This window comes from Petaurus breviceps, unplaced genomic scaffold (assembly GCF_028583685.1).
Source record: "Petaurus breviceps papuanus isolate PSGF00001 unplaced genomic scaffold, PetGlider_PUasm1.0 188, whole genome shotgun sequence".
Classification (NCBI taxonomy): Eukaryota; Metazoa; Chordata; class Mammalia; order Diprotodontia; family Petauridae; genus Petaurus; species Petaurus breviceps.
The window spans coordinates 19,781,285-19,792,982 of NW_027185804.1; the positions used below are offsets into that span (position 1 = coordinate 19,781,285).

The window sequence follows — 11,698 nt, forward strand, 5'->3', positions numbered from 1 at the left end:
GGAGAGAATTCCAGACCTAGGGAACAACCTGTGCCCAGATCAGAAGGCAAGAGACAGAATATCCTGTACAGAGAACATCAAGAGGTATAGGTCAACAGGAACATAGTATGCATGTGGGGAAAGATAAGGGTAAATGTCAAAATCACAGCTGTCACCCACAGTGCCCTTGCTCTGGCATTAAACAGATGAGATATTCAACTGACGTGGCAAATAGGAGCTGACATTGGGCAGTTCTTGGAAGCCATTCACTGTTTTATGAAGGCACACAAAGGCATGTGTGCAAAAGCCCATTCTGTCCTTCCCTTTCAAGATCACCTAAACCAGTGCTTTTGTCTGAAGGACACCAAAGAAAAACAGGAGATCCAGACATATGGTTGAAAAAGCATGTCATACCAATAGAGCATATCATTTCCATCATGCTATCATAGACTAGGTCTACTTCCTTATTAAAATAAGCATTATGTTATTGCAAAGATAGGTAGCCTGATATAAAAGGAGAAATTAAAAAGTGCTAGACTTGGAGTCAGGAGACCTGGCTTTCAGTCCTAGACTCATCCCACCTTTTCTATGTGACCTTATCCAAATCCTATGTGACCTTTTCCAAATTCTGTGTGAATCTGTTATGAATCTCCAAGTCCTTTCATTCAGGTCGGCTTCCAGGCTTCACCTGTAAAGTGAAGGGTTTGGAATGAATTATTTGATGGCATTAGGAGTAGTATTATTATTGAATACTATTATTATCATCCCTTTTTTAGGTGCTATCTGCAAGTAACTTCAGTCAAAAGGCAGTTTTGTCTAATGCAATAAGCACTGGACAGAAAGATTGGACTCTGAATATTGACTGACAATAACTAAGTTATGTGGCTCTGATGAAATGCCTTAAGCTCTCTGAGCTTCTATAGACTCATCTTTAAAATGGAAGTAATATATTATTGTTATAACTCATAAGATTACTGTGAGAATCAAATGTGCTCAGTGTTTTGCAAATCATAAAGCACTATATAAATGTCAAGATGTGTATGTGTTTGTATGTGTATGAGAAAAGGGAAGAGGAAAGGGGAGGGAAGGGGGAAGAGGAGAGAAAGGGAAAGGGAAGGGAAGGAGGAAGGGGAGGGAAGGGACTTGCTGGCTGGGCAAATCACTCAGTACTCTGGGTATCTTTAAGATTATAAATTGCAGAGAAGGTGCTGACCTACTTCTATAGAGGAAATTTAATCACCTGGTGGTTCCCTATACCAATAAAATTACAGGAATTATAGGTCCAGCCTTTTTTCCAGTGCTGTGTGTTTATTTATTTTCAGTTCTTCAGAGAACATTGCATTCTATGACTCACAGCAAACACCAGTATATTGGTATTAAAAATATGTGCCTCTGATTCTGAGAGAAGTTTAGGGTCTTTAAAAGGAGTTCTGCCATTTTTTAAAGCAGTCCATCCCATTTTCTTCCTCTTGTTTAATCCTGAATCCAACTCATTATTCATTTGTACTATTTGTCCTGGACATATAGAGTCTGATATTAAGATCCATGGTGTGTCCGTTCCGTTGAATGTCATAATCTGAACAAAAGATGTTCTTGATCCACTTATTCTTTCTTGTGTGAATGATCAGGCCAAACAAAGTCTTTTTGGGTGATTATAAATCTCTTTCAGCACATCAGTGACTCTGAGTTTAAGTTTTCTTATTTGTTATATGAGTAGGTTGGACTAGATTACTTGTAAAGATCCTTTCTAGCTTTCAGTCTATTGTCTTATTATCTTGATGTTGAAATTCATGTTCAAGAAGTAAGATGCTATCTGTATCCAGAGAAAGAACTGATGAATAAAAGCATGTATAGAATAATTTTACATATATATATATATATATGTATATGTGTGTGTGTGTCTGTATGTGTGTACCTATTTATGTCTAATGGCAGTCATCTCTAGAGTGGGGGTGAGTGAAGAAAAAAGGGAAAGAAAAAAATTTACATGATAATCTTGTATATTTTAAAGGAATAACAAGTACATAAATTTGCAGTTTCATGTACAATCTTTTTTATTGTATTGTGTTATGGAAATCCTTGTTTTATTCAATAAATTAAAAATAAAATAAATTTCAAAAAATACAAATTGTTTTATAAAGAAACGAAAGTTAAGAACACAGGACTTTCTCTCTTGGGTCAATTCAAGGAAACTAGAAACTAGAAAATCCTGGCTCTGTTTGGTTTTCATGTACCAGATTAAAAGGTTTTATTTCATTGATCATCCCTCACCTTAAAAATGAAAGCACCAACATAGAGGCTTGCTAATTTCTGAGAATGCCAAAGTTTTATGACATTCAAAATGTCATTCTGATGCCACAATGTGCTCAAGGGATAGCTTATTATACACACATAGCTGACCTACCTCTTCAATAAATCAAGGAGCTATACATCAGAATCCCCCCCCCCCCCTCCCCACATCCAAGCAGTTGCCAGGTCTCAAAACTCCCTTCATATTTTTCATACATCTGTATCCTCCATGTCTGAAATGCTGTCCTTCCTCATCTCTTCTGCATAGAATGACTTGCTTCCGTCAGAGTTCAGGACATTTGCTACCTCTTATACAATCCCTTTCCTCATATACCATTGGCTAGTTTTTCCCTCTGAAATTTATTTTTCAGTAATAATATAAAATATAAAAGTATTTGTTTTGGATATATTTCTGTTATTTCTCTTGATATATTGGAAGTTCCTTGAGGTGGAAGTTCCTTGAGGGCAGGCACATTTCATTTTTGTCTTTGTATCCTCAGGTCCCAGCACAGTGTCTGGCAAATAGTAGGTGGGAAGGAAGGAAGGGAGGGAGGGTAGGAGGAAGGGAGGGAGGAAGGAAGGAAGGAAGGAAGGAAGGAAGGAAGGAAGGAAGGAAGGAAGGAAGGAAGGAAGGAAGGAAGGAAGGAAGGGAGGAAGGAAGGGAGGGAGGGAGGGAGGGAGGGAGGAAGGGAGGAGAAGGGAGAGCAGGGGAGAGAAGTAAGAGTGTTGGTGGTGTATGGTAAAAGCAGTGAATTTAGGGTCAGAAGATCTATGGGTTTGAGTATCTAGATTATAAATTGCTCTAAAGAACCACCTATGTCAATTACTAGCTATGTGACCTCCCACTCCCACCACTATCTAGTAATTACTTAACCTCTCTGAGTCTCATTTTCCTTATCCATAAATATAAGGCTTAAAATACATGTGGTGCCCACCTTACAGAGCTGTTGTGAAAACAAAATGCTTTGCAAACTTTAAAGTTCTAGAAATGTCAGCTGTTATTTTTTTTAATTACTCAGATTAAAGAAATTGTAGCAAATGAGTCAGTTATGAGTGAACTGAAAAGGTAAAGGGATTTGGGAAGCAAGGATTGGGGGAGGGTGCCTAGGTTTTGCAAAATGAACACTTCTGGTAACATGATGATTTCTAGTCTTAGACAGTTTTAACCTGATTTGATCTCACTGTCTATCTAAACATTTATCCTCTTTTGGCAAGCCCTGAGCCTACGCTGGTCACATTAATACCCTGTAAATCTCCAAGGTATAAGTTACGCCTGATTTTGTATAAAAGGTGAGCTTGTGACTTTACTCTGTCTACAACGTTTTTTTTTTCCTCCTAATCATCTAGACAGACCAAGAAATACAGGTAAGTCTCAAAAGTCACATTTTTATTATCTATTTTTGAGAGAGAGTTACTTTCAAAATTCATGGATTTTCAGGCTCCTATGAAGCCAACTAAATTTACTGGGATATTTCTCTAAGGGATTAATGGATTTCAACTCCTCTCCAGGCATAAGCTCAGCCTTGCCTTTTGGGTAGTCTGAGTACAGATCATAGATTGAGATGGAAGGAATCCTAGAGCTGATTTAGTCCAATCTCTCTGGGTTATTCCCAGCAGGATGAAGACAGCTCGATTTTATATCCTCTTCTTTTGTTGGAAAGCCTTTTGGTGCGATGGCTGCGTGCTGACCAACATCACCATTGCGGTGGAGAGAGAGGAGTGTGGATTCTGCATCAACATCAATACCACTTGGTGTTCTGGTTACTGCCATACCCGGGTAAGGGTTGCAGGTATACTGCGAGGGAGGGAGTGAACACCTCCTTTCATCATTTTCACTCTAAAACTCCATTGTTTTTCCCCCAGAAAACATGTTTTATTATCAAGGTGTCTATTAGTAATAGCTGGCTTTTCTATGTAGCACTCTAAGGTTTGCAAAATGCTTCAAAGAATCAGTCATTTCTTAAACACTGTCCATGTGCCAGGCACTGCTAGGAGCTAGGAAATACAAAAATAAACATAAAACAAAACTTGCCCTCAAGGAGCTTATATTCTGTCAGGGGAAATAATAATATAGGAATAAGTATATGAAAAATGCACTTTATATATGTTGTTTCATTTGCTCCTTGTGGTAATTTTGTAGTGTGATAGTGCTGAACTTGAACAAGTTAGGAATACTTGGCTCCAAATCCTGCCCTAGACATTTACCAACTATGTCATCCTGGTAGGTCACTACTTAATCTCACCAAGACTCAGTTTTTATCTGCAAAATGGGGATAATATCAACAGTTACCCCCCAGGGTTGTTTTAAGGATCAAGAAAACTTCAGAAGTTTCTGATTGGATTAAATATAAAGTCCTTTGTTTGGCATTTAAAACTCTTCATATCCTGGCCCCTTCCTACCTTTTCAGTCTTCTGATATGTTACTTCCCTATCCACAGTTGATTATCCGGTAACATTGACTTATTTACTTTTCTGTGAACAGAACACTTCAGTTCCTTTCTACCTGCCTTTATACCACCTATCTCCCATGCCTGGGTACTCTACCTTCTCACAACTCAATTCAAATCCTATCTTCTTCAAAAGACCTTTCCTAGTATCCTGTTATTGCCTTCTCTAGCTTTACCTCCCATTTACTTTCTCTTTTCTCATCTGCTCTCCCCTCCTCTCCCCTCCCCTCCCCTCTCCTCTCCTTTCCTCTTCTCTCCTCTCTCCTCTCCTCTCCTCCCCTCTCCTCTCCTCTTTTCCCCTCTCTCCTCCTCTCTCTTCCCCTCCCCTCCTCTCCCCTCTCCTCTCCCCTCTCCTCTCCTCTCTTCTCCCCTCTCTCCTCTCCTCTCTTCTCCTCTCCTCTCCTCTCTCATCTCTCCCTCTCGGAAACACACATGTATATCGTGAACATAACTGATTGTTTACATGTTGTCTCTTCAATTGCTCTCTAGAACCTCCTTCTCTGTGTCTCCAGCATTCAGCACAGTACTTAACACATATTAAATATTTAATAAATGATTATTAACTGGTTAAAATAAGGTCATGTATGTGAATCATTTTGCAAATCCTAAAGTACTGTGTAAATGTCAACTGTTATGCCAGTATTATCAATGATAAAACAGAGCTCCAAAGAAGTTAGGTGACTTGCCCAGGGTTTCACAGTTATTAAGTGTCTGAGGTAGAATTTGAAGCCAAGTCCTTCTGACTTCAAGTCTACTGTTCTATCTGTTTTGTCACATTCACTCCTGTTGGTCATTTCCATGTAGGTCGTGGGTTTCAGGATTGAGTTCTGGAAGGTACTTGTAATCTAATCTAGCCCAATTTTCTCATTTTTCATAAGAGGAAGTGGAGAAACTAAAAGCATGTCGCCCAAGGTCACATGATTCATAAGTAACAGTCTTAGAGTTCCACATCCAGTTTCCTAATGTGAAATTTTGTGTTCTTTCCACTATACCATAAACCTCCTAGCTTCCATTTGGATAAATTAAATCAGAAACTCTAACAACTAGAAGAAATCAAGTGATTATATATTTAATGGTGGAAGAAACCTCAGAAGTCATTAAGGATAACCCACCTATTTTGCACATAAGGCAACTGAGGCACAAAGAAGTTGAATAGCTTTCAAAACAAGGTTTGTTAGTAAGTAAAACTGGGATTTGAACTCAAGAGGCATGAGTCCAAATCCAGCACAGTTTTCACTCACCTTCTTAGAGGGCATATAGCCCAAGCCCATTCATTTTACAGAAGAGAATGCTAAGGCTCAGAGAGGAAACATGACTTGACTAGGATCAAACATTTACCAGATAGCATTAGTGAGAAGCCCCAAATTGCTGTGAAAGGTCAATCACTGTAAAACTTAAACTGTAGGCATCAAAGTTATACTTGACAATATGGCAACCCAAAACATTTCTTCAGACAAAATCAAAACTCAGCCAGCAGAATCATTAAAAAACAAATTATATTTTTATTCTCCAATATCAAAGCTAACAAATGTCCTGGAATTTGCCTTCAGCTGTGAATGTGATCTGTCTTCTTCAGTAGAGTTCTGAAGGCTTGGTTCAATTCAATTAAATTCAACATTACTTACTGAATGCCAGACGCTATGCTAGGCTATGAGAATGCAAAAAAAAAAAAAAATAGAAACATAGTCTCTGACCTCAGGGAATTTAAATTCTACTGAATCTATATTCAATTGGCAATCACACCTTCCCTCGTTCTCAACCTCACATCCGCCCTTCCCACTCATCCAAAAGAGAGAGTACTTGCATTAGAATAGGGAGAAATTCCAGGATTAGGGATCTGTTTTAGGTTGAAAATAGAATCTATCTAATTCATTTTAGCAAGCATTTGCTAAGTAAGGTCTATGTGAAAGGCATTCAAAGAAAACAATTAGCCTCTGCTGTCAAGGATCTCACTTTCTTCTGTTTGCACATGCAAGAGTTTCTTTTGTTTTGTTGATTGATGTTCATTAAAGACTATTTCCTTTTTGTTAATAGCATTTACTTCCTTAGATTTTAAGGGGCTTGGATTTTGAAAAGCTGCATATTTAGACATTATTATAAGGAAATCCCAACCAGTTCTTTGTTCATATAGCCCATCATCCACAAAGTATGTACCTAGAGGGTATCTGGGGGGGGGGGGGTGGATGACTAAAACAGAGTCTCTTCTACTGACTGGGAATCAATTGTTCTCTCTGTGTGTCCAAATAAGAAAATCATAGCTAGCTAGCTATGTTCTGGTCTTCATCAAACAGTATGGTATAGTAGAAAGAACTTGGAATAGGTAAGACTCAAAGTTACTGGATTCAAATTCCAATTCTGCCATTAACTAGTTAGGTGACTTTAGTTACACATGTCACTTTAAGTCTCTAAATCTCAGAAAAATAATCACTAAAATCCCTGAATAATCTGTTCATAAAAATAGAAACTCTAAAACATTTTTTAAATATCCTTTGGAAAACAGAAAATCTGCAAAGTATGCGATATTGAAGGGGAAAATATATCTAAAGGGCAGAGGAGTCCCTCGAATTTTGATAAAAGCAAATAGTCAATAACTGAGATTATGACTTTTTCTAAATGTATGATAATAGGACAAAATACTGTCCTTGGAAATATTTTCCTGTGCAATTAAACCTAAGTACTATATGGTTTTTACCTGTCAGAAATATGTCTTTGAGTTAATAACATGATAATAACATGATTAATAACATACCCTGCAAAGAATTTGCTTTCTCATATACATTCCAAGAAAATCTGGGTGATAATAATAATAGCTAGCATTTACATAGTATTCTAACATTTATAAAGTCCTTTATAGATTTTATCTAATTTTATTCTCACAACAACCCTGGGGGGTAGATGCTATTATTATTATTATCTTTTATCAATGTTACTCTTCAAATAATATTACTATTGTCTCTTTTTCAGAGATGACTTGCCCAGAGCTCTTTTGCTAAGTATCTGCTATATGCTAGGCACTGTGCTAAGCACCAGGGATACAAAGAAATATAGAAGGCAGTCTCTGCCCTCAAGGAGCTCACAATCTAATGGGGGAGAAAACATGCACCAACTATGTGCAAACAGAATAAAATAGAAATAATCAACAAAGGGAATGCATTAGAATTAAGAAGAATCATAAAAGGTTTTCCTGTAGATGATAAGATTTTAGCTGAGACTTAAAAGAAGCCAGGAAGCAGAGATGAGGAGTGTGTGAGATGAAAAAGTTCAGAGTTGGAGTCTGAGTCTGAGTCTGAGATCAGAAAAGGTCTTTTATTCTTTCTCATGAGAAAAGGACACTGCCCCTGTCTGCCAGGAAGTGCAACATGTAGAAGCTCATGGGCTTCTCTTGTCTTGATCCTAACTCCACCTCTAACACCTGTCCTACCTCACTATTGGCTGGTGAGGCAAGCTCACAGTCTTTTTTACAAGTGTTAACTAACCAGTGCAAAGCAATTTCAATCTTTCACTAAATTTGGAAGTGCCCAATCAGAAGTAGATTCATATCATTTTCTTTCAAATTACCTGATTTCTGGGAAATCATGATTTACTCAAGAGACTGAACTAGTTTACAAAGTATGGAGAAGAGATAGGAATGTAACAGGGAGTTCAAAAAATGAGGAAACTTCACTGTGAGTCATCTCTCACAGGATGGAGGACATTCTAGGCATAGGAGAAGCCAATAATAGTCTGGGCTAGATTTGAACTCAGGTCTTCCTGATTCCAAGTCCAATATTTTGTGCCACCTAGCTGCCTCTTCAAATTGCAACTCTCCTGATTATTAGCCAGACACAAAGTAAGTGCCTAATATGCATGTTGGATTGACTGTGCCTCAGCCTGGAGCTAGTCAGCTAACTTTTCTGAGCCTCAACTCCCTCATCTGTATAATGAAGAACTCAGACTAAATGGCCTCTAAGATCCCTTCCAGCTCCAAGTCATTGCCCCTACCATCCCTGTTATTGTTCAGTTGTTGCTGTCGTATCTGACTCTTTGTGACCCCTTTTGGGGTTTTCTTGGCAAAGATACTGGGATGACTTGCCATTTCCTTCTCCAGTTCATTTTACAGATGAGGAACTGAGGCAAACAGGGTCAAGTGACTTGCCTAGGTTCACACAGCCAGTAAATATCTGAGGCTGGATTTGAACTCAGGAAGATGAGTCTTCCTATATCCAAATCGAGGGCTCTATCCACTGCTCCACATAGATGATCTCCATTATCTTATCACAAGTTGAAAAGTTGCTTTAGAACTTGGAAAATATCCTAAAGAGTGTATGAGCCCTGTGATTATCGTGTCAGGGCATGAGGTACGAGTGGCCTCAATATCAGTTTACTCTTTTCTGTAAAATTTCCAGAGCCATTCTGAAGTCTTTTTCAATGTGCCCTGCAGCAGATTCTCTGGGTCACATCATACTGGTTTTTAGTAGGTAAATGTTAGAGAGCAGGATATTCAACTTCAATTTCATTTTGGTAAGCTATAAAGCAAAATACAAATAAGAACAGACTGCCTCCCGTAAGCCTCTTATTATCTTCCTATCTTTTCCAGGACCTGGTATATAAGGACCCGATCAGACCCAATGTTCAGAAAGCATGCACCTTCAAGGAGTTTGTCTACGAAACCGTGAACCTGCCAGGCTGTGCCAAGCAGGCTGACTCCCTGTACTCTTATCCAGTGGCAATGGCCTGTCACTGTGGGGCATGTGATACTGACAGCACAGACTGTACTGTCCGAGGACTAGGACCAAGCTACTGCTCTTTTAATGAAATAAGAGAGTAAAGCACCATCCCACTTCCAGACAGCAGGCTTACTTAAGTTCTACATTTTTTAATTTAAAATACAGTATACATATAATTGTAAAGTAAGAAGGTGATGCTGTGAACCCACAACATCTCCAGCCTCTGAGCACTGTGCTGTGGGGTGTCCTCAAATGCTCCCTCTTATTGGTCTCCCATTGATACTGGTATCTGCTCTATTAACTTCAATGGAAGCTTCAGGTATAGAAAGCTCTGGGTCCAATAGCATCTTGGAAACATCATATTCCCATGTAATCCCCATTCCTGGACCCTGCAGACCTTTGTTACATATAAACTCATTTCAGGGCATATTCTAAAGGCACTGGAACAAGAAATTAGGGCACAGAACTTCCAGCCAAGCTTAGTATCCTTGGAGGTTGCCTGAGTCTCTGCCTTTCCATATTCTCTGGTAGGAAGGTTCTCTGATAGGAAGGATAAGAAGAGTTAAAAAATTCCCTTTCCCAACTTCATGAAAGAAATGGCAGAAGCCAGAATTGGCAGCTTGTCTATGCTAGGCCTTGGTAGCCTGATTTAGTGACACAGGAAGGAACATGGAAATGGGAGCCCTTAGAAATAAAACAAAGACACAAATACCTATTCTCATTCGAGTTCTTTGTCCCACCCAACATCTTGTTCATTGGGTCTCCAACAGTGTTCTGTGGAGCCATCCCTTGCCAGTCATACAATTGGAGCAGAAGATTGTAAATAGTATGAAGAAGCTGTATAGAATGAGCACTGTATTTGGAGTCACAGGACATGGACTACACTTGCCATCATGGGCAAGTCACTAAACCTACCTGGGCCTTGGTTATCTTATCTATATAATGAGGAGTTTCTCTGATACCTTCTGACCCTAACTCAATAATCCTATGATATTCTTCCTTCTAAAGCATAAAAGACAAAGTTATATATAGGTCCAAAATTCTTATTATGTGCCATTTTTAATATGAGAGTAGTCTTAATAGCTTTCCTTCAAAATTGCCTAGATATCTACTGCATTCCTATATTGCAGACCCATAAAGTTATGGATTAGAACTGAATGAGGCATTTGAGATATCACCATTTTACAGATGAGGAAACTGAGGTACAGAAAAGTTATATAACCCACCCAAGGTCACACAGGCATTGAGAAACAAAGCCAGAAAATAAATCCAGATCTTCTGACTCCAAAGCCAAGTTTCTCTCCAAAGAACTATGCTGCATCCATTCAAATGTATATGAGCTCTCTGATATTTAATGTATCAACTTTCTGTCACTTTCCCCAAATTAAAATGAACCAATATCTGGGAGTTCCATCAATACATTTCCACCTAAAAGTTTCATAGTGTAATTCCTTTGGGAAATATCCATTTTCATCAACCTGAATAAGAGCTGTCACATACCTATAGATTTCCCTATTTTCCTGTAAGACTTCTCAACATTTTTTGACTCTTTATGTTGGGGAGAACGTCAGTTAGCAGGAAGCTTTTGAAGGCAGCTTCCAGTAACTTGCCAGGTTAATTTAAATTAATCTCTTCAGGAAATGGAGTCTTTTAGAAAGAGGGGACAATGAAGAGAATTACTTCTGGTTTTCTGGGCTTTCTACTAGAATTGTTTCCTCACTTATATAAGTGTTCCCCAATCTGTGACTGTGAAAAACATTCACATACAAACTATTTCATGGTACAATGACTTCTGCATCTTTTTTCCATTCAACTTAAGTTGGTTTGTTGGGACATTTATGTTAGCTTGAATTCTTTATTTCAAACTGAAATGGTTATTGTCTATCTGATGCGCTTCTTTGGATTTTTCCATTCACTGGAGCTCCTTCCAGATGATACATTCCAAAGAATCATTTCCTGCTGCAAGTAGGAGCATAGCTACCAACGTCATGCTGAATGCTTCCGTAAATATTGCCTGTGCTTACCAAGCCCTGAGGAAATATTAAAAAAGGATTCTGCAACATTTGTGTGGTTTCAGTCTTCTCTCATGGGCTTTGCCTTGAAAAAATTACATTTCTAAGGATCCATGCTTGCTCATTACTGCCCTCTGTTTGGTTATGTTCCTCCCATTCAATTGCTCTCAAAGTTGTTTCCATCTCTCACTGCTTATAGTCCACTGATTGAGGCAGAACATGTGCGTGACTGGTGCGTGACATGTACGTGACATTTGTTCATACA

General features: G+C 38.6%; 1 protein-coding gene across 1 annotated transcript; it reads left to right on the forward strand.

The window, feature by feature from the left end:
• The first annotated feature begins 3,886 nt into the window (after positions 1-3,886).
• On the forward strand, positions 3,887-9,522 carry FSHB (follicle stimulating hormone subunit beta). The gene is made up of 2 exons (XM_069090901.1): positions 3,887-4,045; positions 9,292-9,522. Exons 1-2 carry the CDS (start codon positions 3,887-3,889, stop codon positions 9,520-9,522), a joined length of 390 nt encoding a protein of 129 aa, XP_068947002.1.
• Positions 9,523-11,698: the final 2,176 nt, after the last annotated feature.